This window comes from Phaethon aethereus (genome assembly GCF_964289735.1).
Source record: "Phaethon aethereus genome assembly, chromosome: 17".
Lineage (NCBI taxonomy): Eukaryota > Metazoa > Chordata > Aves > Phaethontiformes > Phaethontidae > Phaethon > Phaethon aethereus.
The window spans coordinates 10,587,882-10,614,153 of record NC_138593.1 but is presented as its reverse complement, the minus strand read 5'-3'; the positions used below and the strand labels follow the sequence as shown (position 1 = coordinate 10,614,153).

Below are 26,272 nucleotides of genomic sequence, written 5' to 3'. Positions count from 1 at the left end.
TTTGAGTCAGTTCCTTCACTGTAGCACCCTTGCTGTAAAAAGCCAGCAGATAAAAATTCAGGAGATGAATTACTATGTGCTAGTGTTTATCTACAGCACATGCCAGTGGATCGTGTGTCCTGTATACAAAGCATTTTGAAAATAATGAAAATCATGAAAAAAAACCAGAAATAAAATCTGTTTGTACAAAGAGCCTTTTCAGGGCATATTTCCTCTGTCAAAGCATTAAAAACAAACTCAAGTGACAGCTCCATCCCTAAGGAGAGGAACCGCTATTTGTAATATTAATGAATATTTTCTTAAGTGATTTGTTGAAAGCAGGTAGCATGATCCCAATAATTTAGTCAGAAATTGTACTGTAGTTTTTAGTGGTCACTTGGAAAAACTTAGACTGTATTTCCAATGAACTTCACAACCTATTTTTTCTGCTGGGTACAATAATCACTAGTTATTTGCAGCTTGCTTACATAACAAGAAAAACATTTCCAAAACAAACTCTTTCTTCTCTGAAAACATCTGATGTAATTCCCAGAAGCCGATGTACCAGGTTGGAAATCAGATCCTTAGACACCACAGATGCTCTTGGGAGTTTGCTTTATTTTATAGCAACCATTTTACTTCTTTTGCCTACAATAATATCTCTGTTTGGCAGGTCCTTATCCCTGCCTGGAGCTACTAGGATGTTCTCCACTGAGATTTCCATTACATCTCCAGGAGGATTGTTGCACTGTACAATTTAACTTTTGATATTTTTTTCTGTTATCATGGCTGGAACATTTTTTCCTAATTGACTGTGCTAAGTTTTGAATCTGTACCTGCTCAGGTCACCCTAAACCATGTATCTAGCTTTTCCTCTATTGGCCTCCTAGTCAAATATCTTAGGCTTTTGTGTTTCCCCAGCCACATGACTGATGATCATTTAGCCTTCTTAATCATTCCTTCCCTTGGTTTGTCTCCTTAAATTATTTTACTTGGTCCTTCACATTTCTGATACTCTTCTCTGAGCTACGTCAGCAGTTTCCTGATTATGAGGTGCTTAGAGCTAGTGAGGCCTCATTTAGGAAAGCTCAGTAACAAACTGTAGGGTTGGGCAGGACTCTTGGGAACAAGGGAGACCAACTGAGGCCCAGGGCTGTGGGTCCAGAGCTGTGAGCACAGATTGTATGTATGTTTTTCTAGCAGGATTTGGGCCCTATGGACTGTTAACAAAATGTTTTAAAACTTCATAAGGTAGACTATTGTAAAAGTTTTTTTTTAACAGAAAAAAAAGTGTCTTTATATCCAGTAGATCTTAAAACTGAGTGGTGAGAATTTCCTGTGTAAATGTTTAGATATCATCAAGAAACAAAATTCTAGCATAATAAATTTTGTATCTATATTAAAAAGAAAGAAAAAAAGAATAAGACACAGGAGGGCTTGCAGTCTGTTTTTAATGTTTCCTTGTTAGTTCTCTTGCAACATTGTTTCCTGTCCTTTCTAAGAGATGCAAATTTCTCTTCTGAACATTCAGAGTTTGGTGCAGAACAACTGTTCCTTAGGAAAGTTATTTTCAGTGGCTGAGATTTCTTTTTTCCCAAAGTTCAGCTTGTTGAACTCTGCTTTTATTTCCATGATTGACTTTCCCTTGGTCTCAGGGAGATACAGGTAGATGAAAATTGCTGATAAAGCAAGGATTCCCAAAAAGATAAGGAAGCAGAAGGGTCCAAGGTTATCCTGTAAGCAGAAATGGGAGGCACTGTAAGGAAAATAAGAATCTCATTTCTATTTCCCCGTCCTTGGGTGCAAGTCTGTCTCTTAGTAATTAGAATTCAAAGGTGTGCTCAATATGCAAACCAGGATGGGTATCAAACCAGGAATTTCCACTGGCCACGTTTGACCTGAGTCCAATTGCTGCTCCTGTGACAGGCCTGGGGGTTCCTGAGCAGGTTTGGTATTTGGACAGAGCTCTAAGCTTTGCATGTCATTGCAATTTATTGTTGTTTTGCTTCCTGTCAGCATTCAGAAGTGGATTAGCCTGGGGGGAGGGATCTAGTTAGAGGCACTTACAACAATCAATGGAAAAATCATCCCAAGTACAAACAGTCCCATCCAGTTGATGCAGCCAACAATCAGAAAGGCTGATGGTCTGAATGACTGGCTGAAGATCTCAACCATGATAGATATAGTGGCTCCAGCTGAAAAAGAAAGCAAAACACAAACCAAGTATACTTGTTTTCTTGCACCTGCCAAAGATCCTCACAATGGCAGTGGTAGAAAATGACAGACAGGCAGAACTGGTCGCCTGCTGGCTGATTCCAGAAAGGGACTGCAGCTGTTAATGTAGGACTTCAGCTGTTAACTTCAGTTTCTCTCATACTTGCTGGAATCCCCTTTCTGGTGCCACTGGATCTGTGCAGTTCCATATTGCACTGGTAGCCATTATTAGCACAGTAATTTATAAAAACAGCTCCCCTTTTGGCTCCTGTGGTCAGTTCCACCTGAAGCATGTTGGTAGGTATAAAGCTTAACTTGCTAAGTTAATGAAGATGATTACTATAATATACCTGGCAATGCCTAGAATCCTGTTTTCAGATGAGTATTTTAAAAAGTGTTCTGAAATTTCTGTCTCAAACCCTCTGGAGAAGATGATACAGCATTTTAAATTATTTAGATCCTGGGATCAGCAATAAAATTCAAGATGTCTGTATCCTTTTCCTGTCTCCCACTTGTACATATCTGCCCTTACCTCGTTAATTTCCAGAACTTTTTACCATGGGACTAGTCTGTTCTTCCTCTGCCAGTTGTGTCACCAACTAATATGATACAAAATTTCCTCCCAACATTGCCATTGATGTACTCACATGGTCCAATTCCATAGAAGATAACGAATAGGAAGATCAAGATAACACTGAAGTAGTGCATCCAGAAAAACTGATGCTAAAAGTGAGAAATCAGTGATATCAAACCATTAGACACATGACAGAATAGCAGAGCTCTGTATTTTCTGCCACTGACTCAAGTTTTTGTACATATCCTGTGAGGCAAGACCAGAAAGGTGGGCTGATGCTGAGTAAGTAGCCAGAACGTTACTGCCTCTTTACCTGCAGTGACAGGGTCATGGTAAGGAGCGCTAGCACAGAACACATCAGTGTGTATCCTCCCCATAGCAGGACCTTCCTGCCGAATCGGTCTATAAGGGTACTCTGAAAAGCAGAAAACAAGGGTCATAAATCCCAGTTCTCAAGTGAAATAATTCCTCCCCTCTCTATGTGTTCTTCACAGAAAACTTATCTGAATAATAGGCAGAAATCAATGTCATTTGATTGTCTCTTAATTTCTAATGAATTTGATTAGCTTCTTCAAAGCTAATTCATTATTAATTAAGCTGTGTTTATTAGTCAACCCTAGGCTGTTTTTGGACAGTTCCCTTTCCTGCGTGCTGGTATGTATCAAATTGTGCACACATATGTACACACATCTAATCCAGAACATTAGAAAATGATCTTACAGAATAAAAATGAGTCTAAAGACATAGAGTCATGCAAATGATTTGGGAAAAGAGCTACCTTCTATCCTGCATGTGGTTTTGCAGAAGCAGGAAGATGTGTCTTAGGTTACACAAATCTTCCCTGAGCCCAGTTATACGTAAGGAAAAGTACAATTGTTGATCACATTAAATTTTTCCTTCAAACTCAAGTCTGAAAAGACTTACACACAGTATAGAGGATAAGCATTCACACAACCCAACTCCCAGGGACACATATGGGATAAGGTATTCTTCAAACTTGGCTGTGTGGAATACTTCAAAAGAATAGAAGTATATCTGAAAAATGCAGAGAGGAAATGCACCTGTGAAAAAAGTGTTGCAAATCTAAGCTGGTGTAATAACATTGACTTAGAGGCATTTGTAATGCTGCCTAGTGTTGTCTCTTGTTCTGGGCATAAAGAGGGCACTCAACTGCATTGATTCCACAGAGCTGCAAGGTGGTCATGACAGTCATCAAAATGTAAAGTTGCCAGCGCAAAGATCGCTCTTTTATTACTTCGAGGACACGCAAGGTTTTCGTGCTCGTCATTGCAACCTTCTCCTTCATAATGTCATCAATTTCTGCTTGATGGTCTCCTTCCCCCCAAAGCTTCCTGATGGCTGTTGGGGAGAGAAGGGGAGTGCGTTATTCTACCAGTAGAGTTCCATCACGAGTGGTTATATTAAACCCTTCAGTCTGCCTGCCCATTGGCATAGGTAGTGGTGGTGTCGGTGCTGTCTGCTTCTGCCATCTGGTTGCTTCTGGGGCAGTAGGCAAATGGAAGAATTCTGTCTCACTGGTTGCCAGTATAGCATATCTTTCTAATGTTGAGTTGACTTAATTGTAAACAAAGTAAACATTTAAGTACATTTTATTTAATAAAAAAAAGTTGCCTAAAGAAATAAAGTAGTGCCCACCGAAGTAGGAAATGTTAGACATGCTAATATATATCTATCTTTCTTAACTGATTCAATTATACTGAGTGAGGCCCCAGGTTAATACAGATGTATTGCTGTAGGTACCTCAATTGTTTTATTTAGAACTGCCTCTGTGATTACTCCATGGCACTGCACTGCACTGTACAGCTCTGCTCTGCTTTCTTGTCTTCTGCAGAGGCTGTCACTCTAACATATCAAATGAAGTGAAGTAAGTGAGGAAAGTAGACACTCTACCTTTCCTGCAGGCTTCCTCATTACCCTTCTGTATCAGGAGGTAGGATGGTGAATCAGGGAAAAATGGGAGGGTAACCAGTTGAACCAATGCTGACAGTCCACTAGATGCTAACAACCATGGCCACAAAGCTTCACTTCCTAAAATCTCCCTGGAAAGTGTATATGAAACAAAATGATGCTGAAATAATGGAATGAATGTTCAGGAAGTTTTTCTGAGTGATGAAGATTGCTCAAATTGCATTCAAGGATGCAGTGGACCAAAAACTTGACTTGGTAATTTGGCAAATTTCACAAATTTGGCTATTTTTCCTTCTGACAATTTTAAAGGAACTATTTGGCATTTTGAAAAACTTTCTAAATATCATTAGGATCCAATATAATTTCTAGAGAGCTGATGAGACTCATTGGACTGCTGTTTGACCACAGGACCAAAACATCTTGCCAAGACTTTTCATGGAAATATAGTAAATTTTGAAGGGGAAAGTCCCCTAGTAGAAAGGGTGTGGAAAAAAGAAGAAATCAGATTATGAGTAATTAATTTTATGTCTCCTGTATTTAAAACTACGTTTGCCTCAAATATGATCAAAACTTTTCTCCTGGCATAAACTAAGGCCTGTTTTGGGGAAGGTGACAGGGTTTCTCAGTCACTGATTAAGTGAGAGGGTAAAGTTATAGAAAGATTTCTACTACTTTTAGTGTAACCCATTAGAAAAATTGGAGAATTTACCGTAGTCCAATAACCTGTCCTGTGAGTTTTCCCAGTGTCAGAAAAACAGCAACTGTGGAGTTGGTAAATCCACGCAGCTTCTTGGGTGAAATCTCTCCTACATACTGAGGATGTATATTGAGAGAAAAACCTTTAACATAGAAGAGGATAAATGACTGTTAAAATATTTAGAAAAGCTTAATTTTCTGATGCCATACTTTCTTACATTGTTTCCATTCACTCTAGTATTCGGATTAAAATTTCTTGCAAAAGGGATGATGTCTTTCACTTTTATGAAGTGCCTAGTATATTTGCTTTAAAAATCATTCTCCAAGAATGAAAATACCTGTAGAAACAATCCTGGGATAGCAAGGGTGCTTGCACTCCAGAGTGGCATCAGCACATACCTGTACCAATGCCATAGAGAAAGCGTCCGACCAGAATCATCTCAAAGGATTTGGCTGTTTTACTGAAGGCCATGAAAAGTGCAGCTACCAGCATGATCAGGTTGGTGCACATTTGGCACTTTTTCCTGGGGGGGAAAAAAAACCAGCCCATGAGAATTTAGTGTGAAATGAGAACCTCTTGTACTCTTTTGACTAATCTTGCTGTGACAGGAAGCATGGTATAGCCACTCCTGCTGTTTTGAGGAATGGCGAAATAATTTTTGTCTTTGAATAGTCAAAGTGATTCCTTAAAATTTCAGGATCCTTTAGATTTGAATTCATTAATATTTCTTAGCTTAGAATTTAAACAGTTGGAGCACTTCATCAGCATTTCCACAGTACAAGTAGGGAAAGAGATCAAAGAACTATCCCAGCTTGTCACCAAGATTTTTAAATGGCTAGAACTTCTCATAAAATGTCAAGTTTAAATAATAATCTGAGTCCATGGCTCCCACTCTAGAATGGCTCATGTTAAAGATGCTCTTGACTAAATGGATGTGATCTGAGATGGCAGAAAGAGTTTTTAGAGGCATATTACAAAAGACACTCTGTGTGAATCGTGAGCTGGTATGTTCACAACCCTGATGTCTCAGACTCAAATCAAAGTCTTTTGCACACAGCTGTTTTTCTGTGATGCTTGCTAGACAAGAATCCTCTTGCACACATTAAGGATTCTTCTATTTAGAAGACTACAATTCAGCAATTAGGTTATCGTGTGTTAAATAACCCATGGGAGAAGTGTGTAATCTTGTTTCCAGTCTTGGGAGACCCTCTGAGTGTGGGATGAGGCAGTGTCCCACAAGAAATTTCTTGGGGGCACTTACCTGATAGGAAAGAACACAATTGCAGGCAGGCTAAGATGGTTTGTTGAGACCCATATGAGGGGCCTCTGGATCAGTGGGTTGTGGAGCAGATCTTTAAGTGGGTCACACCAAGTAGATATGTTTGCCAATTTCTCTGCAAATGAAATTAGTGGTGTTACACACAAGGCACTGAGAACAGACCAGACGGGTGAGGAATCCTTTCTCCATCCAGTGGGAAAGATAGTTTGGAACTCACTTTCAGTAAAATGGATTGCTAAGAACAGAGATGCCTCTTTGATAATTTGTTTGGCGCTGATTGTATCATTACAGTGTAGTTACAGGCAATTTGTTTAGAAATTTTTTGGAAAAAATTCTATTCTTTCCACATTTTCATTAGATTAGATCTGAATATTTAACATAACATCATCACCCCAGAATGAGTGTATTTAAATGGAAATCTGGCTCTTCTTTGACACTGAAGTATGTCTTCCACACAGTGGTTTCCAGGTGGTTAGAGTAATTGCATATAATGTGTTACAACACAAGACACACAGCTCCTTTTTTGGGGTTTGTAGAGCTTGGGAGATTTTTTTATGAGAGTCACAGGGGACCTTGAAGAGAACATGAGACAGGTACACTATCCTGCTACTCCTAGAGGCACTGATCCAGTGATGTGATGATGAATGCATCCTCTACAGAAATCAGTTCCCTGGGGAGAGCAGATAAGATACAAGACTGCTTGAAAGGGGTGGATGTGCTAGCAAACCAAATCAGTTTAGTCTTCAGACTGCTTCAACCAAGAAGAGGTTTATTTGTTCACCTTGGTATTTCCCTGTACTTTCTGACAATTGAGTTGTTACAAGAAACACTTACTTCCTGTATTTTGTAGTCAGGTAGCCACAGCAGAGGCTCCCCAGGAATCCTCCTATCCCATAAACAGACACAATGAAGGACCACAACAGCATAATTGTCTCAGGATGAAGGGGAGAGCCGTGTCGCTCTATCCAGGTTTCATTGATAAACTTCCTGATATGCTGAAAAATCAAAGGAGATTTGACTGGATAATGAGTATAAGATCCTTTTGTATTATTTGGCTGTTGTACTTCAGATCTAGCATGTGATTCTAATATCAGACTTCTTTTGAGACAAACTTTCTTAGTAACACAAGTTAGCTGAGATCACACTGCAAAATCTTCAAGTTTATATCAGTCAGTAAGCTTCCTGAGGAAGCATGCTAAAGCAGATTTTCTGCCTGCCTTTGGAGGCTTGCATCCTATGTGGTAACTCTATTTAAAACAGAAAGTACCATTGTGTTCTTTAAAGGAGATGAAGTGCTCTACACATTTGCTGTTACTGTTAGCCAAAGAAAAGGCATAGATGTACCAGCTGAATGCTCAGTAAATTTGAAATTTATGGGGGAATGGTGAGCTCAGGCCCTATGTTTTGTGTTTTCAACCTCAGCGAGATGGCTACTTACCACAGAAGGATAGTTGATGACAGAAATGTGGAATCCATATGGGAAACTACCACCAATTCCCAGCACTAAGATCATTTGAAATAGTCCCTGGAACTGAACCTGCAAAGCAAAAATAAAACACTCCATCAGCTTCTCAATAATCTAGTTTTGTGCAGGGACAGAGTCTTTGTAGCCCCACTTGCCCTTCCCCTGCATTGTCCACTTCAAATCCTCTTGGATTTAAACATTTTTCCAAAATCCCTCTAAGCTACTGCCAAAGTACAATCATCATCCACAGTGCCACAAGCAAGACTAAGTGCTAGTATAAGAGTGACGATCCACCACTTTGCTTGCAAGGAGAAAGAGTTTTAAAAGATGTCCCCAACAGTACAGTTCTCACGGTATGCCTGCAATATCTGACAGGGTGGCTGGATAGAGGTGTCAGTCCGGGATGTGGGGAAGAGGGAATCAGTTTCCTTGTCTGCAATCTGCAGTAACTTATGTACATCAAACCATAATGTTATGCCACAAACATACAGCACTAAAAATCAACAACATTTTATTGTACTTTCTGCTTTCATTTCTGACTGTGTCGTATCTTTAAGGGTAATAAAGAAAAGGTCCTTTTAACATTCAACTTTTTCAGAAAGTCATGGACTGCAAAGAGAAGATAATAAATTGGAATAGCCCTTGTAATTGCATTAAAACAAAAATCTTCCTGACTTTGATTTCAGATATAATTTCTACTTTCTCAATATTTTTTTTCTACTTATTTAACCATGAAAGTATGTGCTTGCATATTGAAAGGCTTGGCATCTTCCAGGCTAGGAAGATACTGTCCGTCTATAATTTCCTTGGTCAAGAATTAGGGACCAAGATAGGCAGGCTGATTTGATGAATTAAATAATTTTAACTGTAAATAAGGAAAAACAGAACATGTAACTACCCAGACCTTTTTGAGGTATGTGATACCACTGGTCACGCATCGTGTTTCCAAGTTCCTGCACGGCTAGATGGAGCTATCCTCAAACAGCTTAGACTGTACCTAGCAGACCAAACCTAGGATAATTGTGATTTTAGCCCCATCAGGATCTATTCAGGGTCCTTTGGGGTTTAACTGCCTCTCCCTTTTTATTCAGCACATCACAACCAGGACAGTAACACCATCTCTGTACAGAGGGCACTGTGCTCTGTGTTCTTTTCATGTCAGATATGAACTTCATGAGCTCATAGCTTTTTGGAGATCAGTGCCTGGATGAAGAGAAGCTGGTAGAAAATGCAATCAGGCAGGAATAAAGTAATGCAAGTGTGAATAATGCTGGACTGGGAGATACTTAGAAGAACGCTCCGTTCTATGGTTCTTAGGTCCATCTTTCAAGACCTTGTTACTTAATTAGTCCACAGATGAATTTCCCAAGTTATCACATGACAAGAACCAAGAAGCTATGGACCAGAAGACCCTAAATTTACTTTAAAACCCTGTTTCATATTCAATGGATTTGCTAATTGGCAAAAGCATTCAAACAAATTAAGAACTCACCTTCTCACTCTTCCTTTTTTTTGCAATAGACTTACAAATTAACAATTTTAATACATAAAAAGGAAAGCAAAATAGCTTCTTGCTGGCAGTTGAGAAATGGAGCAAGAAATATTTATCCCTTCTTCCCTGTTTAAGACTATGGAAACTCTTGATGGATAATACTAATTATCTTTGGACAAAATGAGGAATATAATTTATTTTGAAGCTTATATAATGAATTTCTTAGCCTTTTGCAGTACAGTTTTTAATCTGTACTGTAATTCATTACAGTAATTAATCTATTCATTACTTTGGGAAGTAATTAGAGTGCTTAATAATTAGTATTGTTTTCAGTAATTCATAAGACAAAAATACAATAGCATTGTCAGTGGTGGAACTTCCAGGACTTTTGTTAGTTGTCTTGTCTTGTCTTGTCTTGTCTTGTCTTGTCTTGTCTTGTCTTGTCTTATCTTATCTTATCTTATCTTATCTTATCTTATCTTACCTTGTTGCATGGAAAAGACCATGCAACATGACCTTTATGGCCCCAAGCCCCATTGTTCTTGACGATGTTTAAATGCAGAAGAGAAAGATCGTCTCTATCCCAAAAGAGCTTACAATCTTTAAGGAATTTGGATCTTTAGTATTATGTTAGCTTTGTCCTTTTTAAGTCAGAACCCTGAGAAAAAGTGACCGGATACTCACCAGGTCAGAGAAAAAGGTAGCCATCTCCTATCAAAGAGCTGATTCCTATTGCTTACTGGCTAGTACCTGCCAAAAGAACCAAATGCTCACATTATGCAATAGCAGTGTTGGTGAATTGGTCCCATGTTATTGAAGTTAAATTTTACTTCAAAGGTTTTTGAGTTAATTACACATATTTCAGCTGTTGTACAAAGTTTAGAACTGTTGGATTAAATATTTCAACCAATGGTTGTGTCTAGCCCAAGTAAACAAGATGGTCTCCCTTGTGGGGAACCTGTATGGTTCATGAACCCTGTCTTGTGCTAGGGGAACAGGGAACCAAGACATCAATTTTAAACTTTATCCCAATAATCATAACTCACTTCGTTTTCAGTATAAGCTGAGAAACATGAAGACAAAGTTATCTGTTGGGAATCTTAGTTGGGGCCTGGACAGTGAACTATAGGACTTTGACATATAATAGGAAAGAGCTATTCTCTCTTCATGTGACGGCAACTGAAGCACATCGTAACTTAATCATTACTTAAGGGAATTGAAATGCTCCATCATTTTGGAATGGGTTATAAACTTAACTATTTTACAGTGGTACACCAGATTTGACTGGCTAAATATTTAGTAGTAGCTGATTTCCCTTTGCTGAGAGAGGAAGATTCAGTGTTATGCACAATTTTGTCTGGCATTTGCCATTAGTCAGTATATTTATTGTCTCTGAAAAAAAGAGATTGGTTTGAAACCATCCTGTAACCTCCATATCTGGAGTGCTGTCTCTTCCTTCAGACAGAAAATTCTCAGGTTTTAACTTCATTTATTTCATAGTTAAGAGGGTTTTGTATGTATTAAATTGGTAAATGACTTAAATATCATTTGCCATTTACACTTCAGTTAAAGAAGGTGAAGATGAAGAAATCATATTGGGCTGATTGGATGCAAGTAGTCATATTTACTAGAAAATACATCACATGCAAAGAATATTCACAGAATCTTTAGCTAATGTCTGAAATGTAGCATGTAGTGCCACCTAGCCAGTTCTCCTGTCCCTATGTGGTCCTCATCGTGAAGCGTACCATGTTGTTGATGTGTGCTGAGAGTTCATGACGGGTTTTTTTCCAGATTAGGTTCTCCAGCAGATAAGCTGTTGTTAGAGCACAAGCGAGACTGTTTCTGTGATGCTAAGAATTAATGTCCTTTTCTGTAAAGTCATGCAAAGCCAAAGCAACATAATGTGCATCTGACAAAGGAAAGAAATGCCATGTTAGCTGCTAGTATCTGCCTTGCTTAGATGATATTGGGAGAAGACAAGCAGCTTGTAGCCCATGTTTTCTTATGTTCTGCTTCACCCACTTCTACTTAGTGTACTTTATACATATTGTAACTTTTACTCCTTGCTCTTGTACTTTAATTTAGGATTCCTACTTTTGGTAGGTTAAGAGTCGTCCTCCTGTAATGCCCTTAATGCGTAATGGTTTTTGTATTTAGGTTGATTAGTTACTGTACTGTTTCTGTGCTCTTATTACTTACACTGTGCTGAGGCCCCCTTTATTAGATGTGCAGTTTTGCAATTAGTGCTAACAACTAGTTATCAGATATCTTACAGATATCCTTTAGTCATAATTGTGATCAGGACAGTAAATCTTACAACATCAGGTCATTTAGTCATTCATCTTGCAATTTTACAGTCACATGTGACACACATGTGCCAAGCTGTGCTAAACCTTCCTTAATACAGGCCAACTAGACCAGATCTGTGTCTTCTGTGTCTAGCTGACAGCAGTTCACTGATCCAGTTTTAAGTGTTTATATCTGCCTCAGCTGGAGTCAGTATTTGAGACATATCTTACCTATCAGTTGATGTCTCTGAAAGAAAACATACATGTAACGTTCCTGAAACTTCTGAATGACTGTCCTGTTTGTCACCTCCCATGTATATTTGAACCATACCGTTTTGCTGTTTCATCGCTTGACCAGGCTGTTACCAGAATACAGCTCTTGCTCCACTGAGCACAGGCGAAGGTTGACCTGTGCTCTCAATAGCTGTTCTGCTTCGTTGTCACATTAACGTTCCATAGGGCATCCACTCGTTTCCTGGTGAGGATCTTATGGGGAAGGCTTTCCTAATAACATCTAATGAATAACTGAGATCAGAGAAGTGGCTCACTAGAGAGTCACTCCAGCAATGCTACACGATGTCACTCTGCTTACATTTCCAAAGACTTCAGGAATTGTTGTAATGGAATGAAGAATGTTTTCAGAACGACTGGTTAGGAAAAGAGAATTTTGTTTTGGAAAAAGTTGATATTTTCTTTCCATATTAGTAGTTGTCTCCAAATGACTGGTAGTTTTAAATCATATTGTTATATATATATGGAACACTACAAAATTATTGAGCTTTTCTGACTTAAGAACGCTTCATGTTTCATAGATTATCTTTTAGTGAGAAGTCTTAAGCATCCATCAATACTAAAGACAGGAATAATGAAAAACCCCAATCATAGAAGTGTATGCACACCAAAAACTTTTTTCTAGTAAGCTGTCCCTAAGGGAGATCCTGGTGTTGGGAAAGAAACATTTGTGGAGGACAGAAGTTTTATTACAAGGCAGTCTGCCATTTTTATTATGTTTAACATTTCCAATTAAGAATAAGCAGCAGTTAAGATGAACAACTGAATTCATATTTTGAATAACCTTGTTTGAGTTGAAGTAAATATGCCAGTCAAAGCAATATCAGAGATAAAAACATTTATTTTACTGTGTAAGTCTAGAGTTTGGATTTTAATTCGTATAGTGTGCTCCACTGTGAGCCTTAGGTTTTTTCATGTTATTGCTACTAGGCCTGTGTGAGCCTCTCATTAATAAAGGGAAACATGCAGAAAATGAGACACTTTCTAAAGAAGAGAAAAGTCCTATGAGTTTGCATATTTCAAAAAGAAGTTTCTGTTGAAATTAATCCCTGTGGTACTTTACAAGATCACGCTATCCTATAAGGCTCACAAACTCTTTTTACCTTTAATTATGTGTAGCAGGAAGAAGAATTAGGAACTCGGTATCAGATTGCCTTGAAGATCATTCACAGTTTGAAAGCCTGCAGTATGTGAGCTCAAGCACAGAACTTGATTATAGATCAGTGTAGAAAATGATATTGCATCCATTCCTACAACAGAGTTCATTGGGAATGGTATATCACACTAAGTCAGAAAACATGCATATGATATGTTTTATCATATTCTCTCACTTTGTTTCCTTATCTTTGTAAAAGATGATGCTTGTAAAAATTGGTAAAACTCCTATGAGAGACTGTAAATTAAACCATAAATTGTTGTTTGAAATGCTTAAATGAATGTCTTAGAAGTTCCTTATGAGTTACACTTTCCACTTTTACTGTAAATCTTTAGCTGTATGAGTCTCACAAAATATTCAAGGCGTAAATTTAGTCATCACTACAGCTGTCAGTCAGTATCTACACTTGCAGTGAACAGTAACTGAAGGGTCTGTACTGATTGCACATCCCTGAAATATGAGTATATGTGATCACTTCTTAGTCATGATAGAGAAATGCACCCTAGGCAGGAGCCCTGGATGGAGAACATCACTGACTATGCAGCTGACAGTCCGCTGTACATACAGTAAGGTACTGTACAGATGTTTTTAGAAGAAACTGTAAAGCAACTGGTGTTCTGTTACAGCCAGGAGTTCCAGTCTGAGGTGATTCTTCTGGGGTAAATTCAGTCTGGGTAGCCAAAAGTCACACAAAGTAACAGCTAAATTGCTACGGGATTCACAGCCCACGAGATATCTGTGGGAACTCTGACCCTGGAAGAGGAGCTACAAACTGGAGATAACGACGGTGATGGGCAAGATGGCACAGAGTATCTAAAATGACTCTAGGTGCTTGTGTTTTATGGTGACTGGATTCCACCCATGAGTCCTTTACAGTACTGCCACTGAAAGGCACTATTCTTTGAGAAGAGTTGTACAGGAACTTTTTCCCCATACGTTTTCATGAACAAGTCTAGCTTAGAATCAAATGGCTGAATTTTTTAGCAAAAAATTAAATTTAAGTTGAAGCAAGGATGGCTGCTGACGTGGAAAACTTCAATCCGAAAGGGTGAAGATACAACACAAGGACAACATGACATTTTGCATGGCAACCTGGCAAGGTTTGATTATTCAGTTGAGTCTAGAGAAACAAAGAATTTATCTCCTATTGCACTAATTTTTTTCTTTAATCTATTATGGATTGAACCCTAGCCAGAGATAGCAAGCCAAGAACCTAACTATTCCCATTTCAGGGTTGTAAAAACACACTCAGAAATCACAGAGAAAGGGGATCACAGGTCTTCCCTTTCTCTGTGGTCAGCAGAGTGTTTATAAATTCTACATGTAGTTTCAGTGTGTATTAGTTGCTCTTCTATAGAAGAGATTTACACATCAACAAGTAAGCCAAAATGCCCGTGATTCACATGAACCTATCCTGTTAATATCAGGCATCATCCCTTTTCTGAGCTGCCCAGAGTGGAGTGCTTGAGAAAGGTGCTGGTCTGGCAAAATGGGAACCTTGTTAAGTGGCAGATATGAAAACTGACAGTCCATTTTGACCGACTTGCTAGTCAGAAAACGACAAATGTCTTTTTTTTTCTTCCTTTCAAGAAAGCCTGACTCCCCCTAACGGCCGGTCACAGCCTGGTGCAGAAGGTGTAATCCTCCGTGACATGATTTGGACTTGTTGGAATATGCTTCTTTTTAAAGTTTAGTTTATTAAATTCTTCTGTGATTTCCAAGATTGATTTCCCTTTTGTTTCTGGAAGGAACAGGTGGATAATCATCCCTGAAGTAAAAAGTACCCCCATAAAGATGAGGAAGCAGAAGTGCTTGAGTCTTTCCTGCAGGGAAAAGCAAAGTGAGAAAGAGAGCAAGATGAGCATATCTTTTCTTTTGTCACTTTCTTGGCACAGTTTTTGTATTTGGGTCATGAGTACTTTGAATTTGACAAGGAGTTCTTTGCATTTTGACCTTTGACAAATATTTCAGTCTGAATAAGTATCTTGGGCAAATCAGGGCCCTTCCATTGCAAAAGCGGACTTGGGAGAGGAGGTGCCAAGACCACTCTAGACGGATATCTCATTGTCATCTGCTGCTCTTCTTCCTGTTCCCATGGTCAACTCAGCTTAGCGCCCCTGGGGATGTCCCAGGGAAAGTCACTCACCACAATGAACGGGAAGCTTGTTCCGATCACAAAGACACCCAGCCAGTTGAGAACTGCGCTGATCACAAAGGCGGGTGGTCTGCATGAGAGCTTGAAAATTTCAATCCTAATGGAAATTGTGGCACCAGCTGAAAGAAAAGAAGAATAAAAATTATTACTTGGTGTGTTTGATTTGAACATTTGGATTGAGCGTTACTGTCACACAGTCAGTAAATAGGTACTACTATCATGGACTGGCATTCAAAAGACTTGAGTATGTCACACTTTTTTAGAAAGGAAAACGTTTGTGGCATCTTATAAACTGCTAGACATCAGTTTATTAAGGTATTAAAACATTCAAATAAATTTATTGGGGAGATTCAAAAATTAAGTAGTTAACATCTGAGAAAGTCTGACATCTTCTCATGAAAGAAGCTGTGTAAGGATGGAATAACAATTATTATTACTAACAAGAACTCCCAGCACAATACTGCTATATCACCAATGAGTGATCTTCCCAGAATCACTTCCTGGGCCTTTCAGTTATGTTTTGAAGTCACAGGACTTTGACAGCTTTGAGTTAGGAAAATGATTCAGCCCTGCAATATGGGAAGGCAAATATTTTAAAAATTAACAGGATTAAAAAAAAATATTAAAGAGGAGCAGGTAGTATATGATAGGAAAAGAATTACTCCAAAGCAGGTCTTCTGCACTGCTGTCTATGTGGGATAAGATGTGACACTATACAGAACTGAATGTAAAAGAACTCTTGCTTTTCTTTTTCTTTCTTTTTTCTTAGTTTTTTTTTAAAAAATCTTCTACCCATCTGCTTTTGTTCCATTTTTGCTGTATTTTTCCACTGAATACTTTTTGCTGTGTTCCTTTCCTCTTATTAGCCAAACCCAAAACTGATGCCATTGAAGCTTATGGCCAATGATTGGATCGACAATGTTTAAATGACTACAGGATTGGATTAAATGAGTTTACTTATGCTAAATGTTATGCAATATTATGCAGTATTTTCATAGCTATATTAATAAACTCACATGACTTCATTCCTTTATTTCTTTTGAATGAGTTCTTACCTGGCCCAACTCCAAAGACAACTGTGAACAAGATAATCAGACACAGGCTGCAGTATGGCATCCAGAAATACCAGTCCTGGGAAAAAAATCCACCATAACAAACTTCTTGGTGAAATCTGTTAATAACCCTTGGTGAGAAATGCTGCTTTTTTCCCAACACTGTCACCTCAAGAAAAACTATACAGTGTGTGGGAATTGGCAGAGAAATTATGAGTGCTTTTTCCTGTGGATGGAGCAGTGAGGTTTTTGTCAGGTGAGCAGAGAAGCAGGTTTGCTAGTGCAGAGCAGCTGTGAAGCTTGGAAACCTTCAATTAAACGAAGTCTGAATAGTACTTTTCCACCCTGTCCTCCTTTCTTCTTGACCCCATGATGCTTCCCCCAACACTTAGAGATATGGGAAGGCCAAATCATACCTTTCTTCACTTTTGTTAAGTGATAGGTTCAATAACTGATACTGAAAAGGAGCTTTCCTAGATCTTAGTCAAGAAAATATAAGACTCGATGCTTTAGGAAAAAAGATTTCTCTCTCGGGTGTTTGAGATCCTTCATGAATGAAACAAAAATGGAAGTCTGCTGCCACCTTGCTTCAAGGCTAATTTTACAGTAGTAGCTCTTGGATGAATATCGGTAACCCTGGAGACTTGCTTCTGAAGAAGCTACAGCAATAACACAGTGTTAAAGAGGTGAACTGGTCTCCAGTCTGTGAAGAGATATGTGCATTCCTGATATCTTCTGCAGCAAAGTTATATTGCAAATTAACTGATGCCAGGAGTCTGGGGTTTTGTTGTTACTTGTTAGAAACTGCATGAATAGAAAGGGCCATTTTCCTCGGACTGTCTTTCATCTATGCTTGCCAGTGTTTGGTGCTTGCAGTCTGATGAAATCAGGAATCAGTGCTAGTCTGCCACTGTTTTATGTGCTCCTTGCTGAGCTGATGGGATCATGTTGAAAGGAAGGCAGGAGTACAAGAGAGTACTTGCTGAGAGGGGGTTTATGTATATATAGACAAGCTTGATCTTTAGGATATTCCCCTCCCAGAGGGTAAGTTGTTAACACAGAAATTATTTCAGCATTTCTAAGCCTCACTTTCCTTTCTCAGTAGCATGGTCCTGTCTGTGAGCAGAGGTTAGAAATAGAATAGACAGAGAAATCTGCCATGAGAAGAGTTTCCTTACCTGTAGAGAGAGAGTCACGGTGATACCAGCTAGCAGTGAACCCATGATCCAATAGCCTCCTCTTAGGAGCACTTTCCTGCCCAGTCGCTCAATGATGGAGCTCTGAAGGACAGAAATCACACTCGTATCAGTGCCAGAAGAGCAAATTGAGACCCATTTCTGTAGTAATGTGACTTACACAGACTACAGTAGCTACGAGTTCAGACAGTCCAACTGAGAGGGTCATATAGGAGATCATTCTTTCATCAAAGCCTGCTGCCTGGAGGACTTCAAAAGTATAAAAGTAAATCTGGAAAAAAAACCCCATAAAACAGTAAGGGAAGAAAATAATTGATTTCTTACCCATACCTGTGTGATACTGTCCTAGGTAGGATCTGCTAACCAAGGAGCATGCAGCTCAGCTTTGGAGTGAGCTAGAAATCTGTACTCTTTTTGGTAGTATTCACTTTACTGGATGACAAAAATATTATAAAATGTAAATTAATTAATTAATTAGATAAAAGATAAAATGACCTCCAGCTGCTGCAATGTAATTAGGCTTGCAGAGTCCTGATTTAGGTGCTTTCAGAAACAGCCATGTATATTGTTGCTTCTGGAGCCCATCCAAAAACATCATTGTAGGATATTCTCAAGAAAGAAGAGCATGGGTTATGGAGTTGTGAGGGGATAAAACAAACATCTTTTGTTTTCAAGTGTCTTTGCTACTGTTTGGAGACATGCTGAGATGATCGAGATTCCAATTTAAGCTGTGTTAGACTCAGCAGTGTATTTCCTTTACAGATGTTGCTGCATCGTGATGTTAGAGGTTGAAGAATCATGCAGGCAATTGCAGAGCTGTGACTTCAAAATGATTGCAGAAGAGCGCTGCTGTGAGGAAGATGGGGAGAACTGCAGAAGCTGCGAGAACAGTGAGCATGCTCATTGACTAGCTTGAAAGGTAGAGTGAGCATACTGCCATCTCAACATCTTAGGGTGATAAGAGCTGGGGGGCAAATAGCAGCAGTTGCAGGGGAACTACACTGCAGATTTTGCCAATATAGTGTGGGCTTATTTGTAAGAGTGGGTTCTGGAGCCTTGTAACGGCTTCCAAAAATGGCTGTTAAATAAGCCTAACTACCAAGGAAGGTAGCTCCAGCAAAGACCAAGAGCTGGGCAGAGGGATGTCACATGAAGAGCCCAGCCAAGCTTTGCAGACTGCTGCTACCCTGTAGGAGGGCTAGCAGACAGCAAGTTGTTGCCTGAGAAGCCTGAGAAAAATGGAGGATGCTCCTGGGAGCCATGATGTCTCCTTTAAGGTTGTCAATAAGTGTTTTGAGACTTTAAGGGGGAAATAATACACTCAACTGCATTGATGCCACATAGCTGAACTGTGGCGGTCAGAATAACTATCATGTACAGCTGCCAACGGAAAGCTTGTTCTTTCATTAGCTCCAGGACACTCAAGATCTCGGTGTTTTTCATTGTTGCCTTCTCTTTCATGATGTCATCAATCTCTGCTTGGTGATGGCCTTCACCCCAAAGCTGCCTTATGGCTGTAGAGGAGAAGGAGAGTGAGACCTGCCATGTTAATTTGTTTCTTTTGTTTGTTGCCTAAGAAGTTTGTTGAGTAGGGGATGCACATGTCTGGCAGCACAGCATGCATGGGCTATGGCTGTGGTTTGAGGCAGAGATGTCCTATAGGTGTTCCGGAGCCCTGGTCCCCTTCTACACTGAGGGACCTTTCTGATAGAGGGGCCTAGTGGGGTGCACAATGACTCCCTCCTTGCCCCTGGGTCCTACTTTTCTACCTTCCTGCTTCTTTCAGGGCATGAGCAGGGTACACAGCCAACAACCAGAGCTAAGGGGTGTCCTCTGGAGCCTTGCAGTGCAAAGAGCAATTTATCGTTTATCATTTATCATCAGACTGACAGTGCAAGTGGTGTGAGCTGAATGTGAAAGGTTTTGTAATACAGAACTGTAGAGAGAAGTAGTTTCATGTTCTATGTGGGGATTGCAACAAAAATATACTTAGCAGGTATTCACAGAGTCATCTTGGAAATGAGCAGGGAGAAACTTTGTCCTGTTTATTTTTTTCCATATGGGGAGAGCAAACATCACAAAACAATTGAAAGTCAAATGAGGAACAGGAACCTGGAGCCCTCGGTTACCTTTTTTGCAGCCTTCCTGGTCTCCTTTATGCATGAGGAGATATGGTGGGGACTCAGGGAAGAAGGGCAGAGTGACTAGCTGGACCAGTGCTGGAAGTCCACAGGAGGCCATGAGCATGGGCCACAGGGACTGGCTGCCCAGCAGCTCCCTAGTGGGGATAAAACGTGTGTGTAGAATAAAAGTTTATTGCATTGGTTTTGAGGAGAGAAAGGAATGGATGGAAAAGCAAAGGAAGAAATAAGCAGTAGAGGGGATACAGAAATTAATTGAATGGGAAATCAATTGTATTGTACCTTTGTCCTGAAATTTGCCCTACAGCTTTTCCCAGTGACCAAAAGAAAGAGGAAGTAGAGTTTGCAAATCCACGTAGCTTCCTAGGGGAAATTTCCCCAACATATTGATGATGTAGAGGAACACAAAGACCTTGAGGTGAGGAGAGAATTATGGGAGAGAAGAAAGAAGACATTCATAATCGTTGGAAATAAAATTGCATGTAAATAATTAAGCATTACGGAATATAGCTGCCTCATGCACCAAATTGTTTTTCATACCTCAACCCACGTATGAGACTTTTCAGTACTAGATTTTCTAACCCTTTCTACAAAAGTGTTTGGTTCCTGTCCTCTTTGCACAGTGCAGTTTCCTGATCTTAAGAAATGTACAGTTATCTCTTTGGGGTGTAAGTGTAGCCTCATCACAGTACCTCTTGTGATCCTTGGCATATTTTAAAGGACACAGAGTATGCAAGTGCTGAATAACTAAACACTCTGTAGTAATATTTAATCTACCTGTAGTTAATCCACATAATCTCAACCTTTTCTGCCAGGATGCCATAGAAGAGCTGTATGGTAGATGCATAGCAGATTAAAATATACAGTGCTATATTCAATGTTGATTTGTACATAATTTGGGGGGAGACACAAGTATTTCTTTTCCACCGTCCAGCAATAATTTTGATTACTTCAGGTGATGTTTCCAGCTATTAGTGAAATACTTAGTAACTCAGACATGCTGAAAACTATGTTTTGGGAACAGAGCTTTTTTCTGATATGGTGGTCACAGCCCCTTTTATCTGTTTTGAAAGCAGCACGTTCTTCTCCTGGCTTATGTGATGGCAAAGCAATGGAGATATGCAATCTCTTTAACAAAAATTAGGTCTTTGCTTGAGGCATGATACAGGTTCTAGATCATAGCAGGGTGAGTGGGTGGGTAGTTCTCAAAATACAACTGTAGTTCTTCAATACAACTGTATGTCAGAGAAGCAATGTACAAAATCTGGTTATCTGAAAAATAGACATTAATTTCTAATGAAGTAAGTTAAAATAGTCATCCCCGTGAATATCCAAACTGAATGGAAAAGGAACTTTTTGTGTAGGAGACAAATACAAGGCATACTGAAAGCAGCACAGGATGTTTTCACTGCATGTGGTCTACCTGCCAGGAGTGATTTTGCTTGATTATGCCCGGCTCTTTGTACTAACCCCAAGGATTTACCACTTTGAAACACGTTGAATACCCGTGTAGAACATACCTGAAATATGATCAGAGTCAAAATTAAATGGCCATGGCCTTGAACAGCCTGGTTCTCTGGATCCTTATAAGAATACTAGCTTTAAACTGTACACCATATAATTTCCAGTACTGTTAATACTTTCCCCGCAGAAAAAAAAAACTTCTTTCATATTTTATCAAAACATTCGTGACAGCTCTGAATATTTATGCACTTGGGAAAGCTGAATTTTATTTGGTATCAGTGAAATTAGTAGTAATTGTACTTTTTATTGCTGTGTGTTATAGAAGATCTTCTGACAAGGGCTCACTAACTTTAATACTTTATTTTCTTAGTGAAGGGTTATTATTTACTTTGAATAGAGATGTAAAGTTTTGGGAGAGCCTGCTGACCTGTGCGAGAAATTACTCACCTGCACTTATTCCACACATGAAGCGTCCAATTAGAATCATCTCAAAGGACCGGGCTATTTTACTGCATCCCATGACAGATGCAGCCACTATCATGAGCAGATTGTTGCACAGGAGACATTTCTTTCTGTAAGTGCAAGAAAGTAAAGAGAATTTTTGTAAATCAGAAGGGAAATGGCACAAACTCCTGGCATGTAGGTTGTCTTGGGTGAAATTATCTTACTAGTTTTGTGAAATTATACATATGTGGTCCAGGAAAGAATAAACCCTTCCACACTGTTGGCACTGGATGCTCTGGACTCACAGTCTGCCTTGGCACACGGCTAGACCTGTGAGTTTGGGAACGCTTCTGGGTTTTGTAGTGGAGAAAAGTCTTAAAGCTTTTCTGCACTTGGAAATCCATCATGAAACATATTGATGTAGCACTTTGGAGCATCTCAATGCTGCTATATTTTGAGTAGCACCTCCAAGAAAGCGTTTCTGTCTTCATCTGAGGGGCTGCCTTTCCTCCTTGCTGAGACTAACCCAACCTGAGTAACTGCATCTAGTGTGACAGGCTGGCAGCACAGTTGATTACCCCATGCCACAGGACAAGGGCAAGAAACAGCAAGGTCTGTTGACACTACTGCTAAGCTGGCTGTATTACAGCCATTACTAAGCCTAAAAGTCTGTCTCACATTTAAAACCTCAACTGTCATTTCCTTAAGCTAAGATTCAGTTAACAAATTGTCTTTAAACATACATACTTGCCATACTTGACAGTCAGGTATCTGCTTCCTGAAGAACCCAAGAGACCTCCTATACCAAAGATGGACACGGTGATAGACCATAGGAACAAGAGGTTATCCTGATGGATGGGGTAGCCATATCGCTCCAGCCAAGTTTCATTAATGAAAGCCTTAACATGCTGAGACAGAAAAAAGAATTTTCATTAACAATGACTGTGACTCTAGTGCATGTATTTTATTATATTTAGAACATAATTTTCTTGCTTCAGCTAAAGTCACTATTTCATATAGACTCTAAAAGTGTGCATTAGCTAATAGACATAGTGTAATAGAATATGCTGTGTTCATTTTGCCATTAAAAGGAGTTAATTCTTTGGGTTTTTTGTCCTTGAAACCTGAGGAACTGAGGCACAGACTTGTAGTGAAGAATAGTGTCAAATGAGACCACTGAAGCAGGCATATGTGCTGTAGGTTTTTAGGGGAAACAGGTGCTACCCCAGTCAGTGTGCGCCCTCTGAGGAACAATTCTATAAACAACAACTTGCAGGTCTCTCTCTTTTCTTCTATTTTCAACACTTTGACATATTCTGCTTTACATGATAGCATAGTAATGGGAAGGAATCGTGAGAAGAGAATACTGTGATTAAACCCTTGCTGACTGCCAAAGAGGAGCATCCTCAAACAGGAATGCAGACTCAGTGCCACTGTTAACCAGTGTGCCATGTGCATCTTCACCTACCTGAGACATGTAGGTGATGGTAGAAATTTGCAAGCCAATTTGGAATGTTCCACCGATCCCCAGCACAGTGATCATTTGAAAGAGCCCCTGATACTGTACCTGCAGTACAAGAACAAGATCTTCTTAAGCTTGTAGGCCACATCAGGCTGGTCTTGAAATGTGTCTTTCATTTTCCAGAAACGTCCTATTTGTTCAAGGGATTTGCAGATAGGCATGTTCCCTCTGCTTGCCCTGGTGTGAAGTGTACATCCTCCTGTGATTTCCCTACATCCAGCTCAAGGAAATGCAGCCTTTAGCTATGGAAACCACTACATTTCCCTCCCCTCCTCGATCGTTAGTCAACAGCATAGCAAGCTGAAGGTCATACCATGCTCCAGAGCTAAATCATGTGAGAGGGATTTTGGGGAGGGAGGCCTTACTTTCCTCTCTACTATCTGGACAGTGACCAGGCTACCTGCAGTTCAGACCTGTGCCGACAGTAGTGACCATGCCCTCTGTACCAGACCTTTCCTATCTTATCTGGGAGAGCAGCTGCTGTGCTAGCTACCCTTCAGGCCCTTGAATAGTGGGCAGTGATCCCTCAACTCGATTTTTGTGGCAAATCACCCACAGCAGCTAAAAATTATAACAAAAACTCTGAAACAGGGGAAAAAAACCCCAGACTGGTGTTGCTTGTAGCATGCTTTTCCACTCAGCTGACTGTCAGTATGGCAGTCCTTGGAAATCCATGGTTTTTTACCTAGATGGAGAGGATGGAACAGCCAGGAAAGGTTTTGGGACAGAAGTTCCCTTCTGCAATGGTTCTGCTCAAGATGTGCTCTAGGAGGAAAATGTCATTTCTAACTCTTATTACTATCATCAGTTAAGGACTCTTGCCCCACCTGCCTGTCTCAAGCAGCATGGTGAACTTAATCTCTTGGGGCTTTGAGAATAGGCATCCCACTTTGACATTTTTTTTTATTTTTTTTCCTGGTTGATTACAGATCTGAAAATACACAACCGGCACTGCACTTAGGTTTACTTTACAGCAGCCTTTGCAGGAGGACATAGTGAACATGCTGTGAATGAATGAAAAATTGGCGGCCTTTCAGAGGTGTCCTGCCATATTCCTCTTTCCTGGGTGAGAGGTTGAGTGTGCCTAGCAGGAGTTGAGAGCTCTTTTGCAAAGAGGCTTTGTCCTAATTGGAGGTGAGGCAGCAACTCCAGGTTCAAGATTCTGCCATAGCCAGGATATAAATGCTGCAGCCTCCCACAAACATCCCTGTCAAGATGCCACAGCTATCAACATCCAGTCCTGTTCCCTGCCTTTCAAAACCTCTGCCTGTCATTTCTTGCACTAAATAATTAGTGATATATTTAACAAAACTCTTTTTTCAGCAGGCAAGTAAAGTAAATTATGTTTGAAGGTACGCAAATATTTTCCAGTAAATAAAAACATTTAAGAAACATTAACATATTGATAAAAATATGATAAAGATGGATGGAAGAGCATATGAAGTGCAAACACCTGTAATACCTCAAAGTGGTGGGAAAAGCCACTTCTGAGATGTTTTTAGTGAATAGAAGCCTTGTTGTTTTTACTGAGATACTGTTTTTTTACTTTGAAACACTAGTAGCATACAAAACTGTCACAGATGTAAATAGCCCACCAAGTACTTACCAGGTCTGATAGGAAGCTGGTCATCTCTGGCTAAGGGCTGGTTGTCCAGTGTGTGATGTGTCTTTGTCATCACAGGCTTCTGTGTCTCTGTCTTCTGCCTGCTGGTATGGCAGTGGGCATTTGGCTTCAGGGACCACAGTTAAATTTTTACTATTTTGTCTTCACTCATATTTATTTCGATTGGCCAAAGTTAACACTGCTGGATTAAATATTTCAGGAAATAATTGTATCTAGTCCAGTCCACAGGGGGAAAGTTTCAAAGCAGAGGAAGTTTGCACCTGGGGGTAGCAAGGGCTTTGGAAAAGGAAAGGAGAACAGTTCAGGCAAAACAATCTAAACAGTTTCCCGGGAACAGTAAAATACTATACTTCTATGATACAAACTGTGGAGTATCTCTTCCATAATCTGCACAAAGCAAAAAGCAGCTGGTACAAGGTTTAGGTATTGTTATTTATTAAGTAAAGTATGTGGTGTTCTGTTTCAGGTTCATTGGCACAGTAAATATTGTTTATTAGATTAAAAATAGGCAAATTTCAAAGCCTAATTCTGCTGTTCTGGCTTTATGTGTCAGCTAGACTGTACTGAGGAAGGGTATTTCTTGTCTAGTGGTTATGGGGATCTTTGTCAGTCAGGTGTGGTAAAAAGGCAGTAAGAGATACTGTGCCCTGGCAGAGGCTTTTGGAATAGAGCATCTGGTCCTGAAGGCTCTGCCTGAAACAGCCAGTAACTGTTAAGACCCACTTACTTATGAGAGTAATCAAAGGAGGTAAATATGTCATAATGAGTTAGGATGGGACAACTGGGATCTTAATCCCTCAAGTTTTAGCTTTGACCCAGAACAACTCCAAAATCAGTGTTGCAGCCATTGAAAAGTCACCTTTGGTTCCCAGAGGCTCCTCTCTTGTGAGGTGAAGCCCGAACTGTAGCTCTACATGGCTTCTTCTAGAAGTTCATTTAGTGTTGGACCTACAGAAGTGGCTAGAAAGCTGCCCGGAAGAAGAGGACCTGGCGGTGTTGGTCACCAGCCAGCTGAACATGAGCCAGCAGTGTGCCCAGGCGGCCAAGAATGCCGCTAGCATCCTGGCTTGTATCAGAAGGACTTGTGGACAGAAGGACTAAAGTGATTGTCCCTCTGTACCCGGCATTGGTGAGTACAGGCACTTCAAATAATGTATTCAGTTTTGGGCCCCTCTCTACAAGAAAGACATTAAAGTGCTGGAGCATGTCCAAAGAAGGGCAACAAAGCTGGTGAAGGGTCTAGAGCACAAGTCTTATGAGGAGTGGCTGAGGGAACTGGGGTTGTTTAGCCTGGAGAAAGAGAGGCT

The 26,272-nt window shown here is 39.9% G+C and overlaps 1 protein-coding gene across 1 annotated transcript; it reads right to left on the bottom strand.

Annotated features, from left to right (window-relative positions):
- Window positions 1–1,438: 1,438 nt before the first annotated feature.
- LOC309411185 (solute carrier family 2, facilitated glucose transporter member 11-like) lies at window positions 1,439–24,971 on the bottom strand (the record flags this gene model as incomplete). The annotated part of the gene is made up of 23 exons (XM_082007741.1): window positions 1,439–1,713; window positions 2,047–2,174; window positions 2,841–2,916; window positions 3,081–3,182; window positions 3,692–3,802; window positions 3,939–4,126; window positions 4,679–4,827; window positions 5,406–5,535; window positions 5,792–5,916; window positions 7,507–7,667; window positions 8,111–8,209; window positions 10,314–10,340; window positions 15,514–15,641; window positions 16,578–16,653; window positions 17,753–17,854; window positions 17,931–18,041; window positions 19,097–19,284; window positions 19,900–20,048; window positions 20,194–20,323; window positions 21,823–21,947; window positions 22,567–22,727; window positions 23,288–23,386; window positions 24,948–24,971. The coding sequence occupies 23 exons, from the start codon at window positions 24,969–24,971 to the stop codon at window positions 1,507–1,509; spliced, it is 2,796 nt and encodes a 931-aa protein (XP_081863867.1). The 3' UTR covers window positions 1,439–1,506.
- Window positions 24,972–26,272: the final 1,301 nt, after the last annotated feature.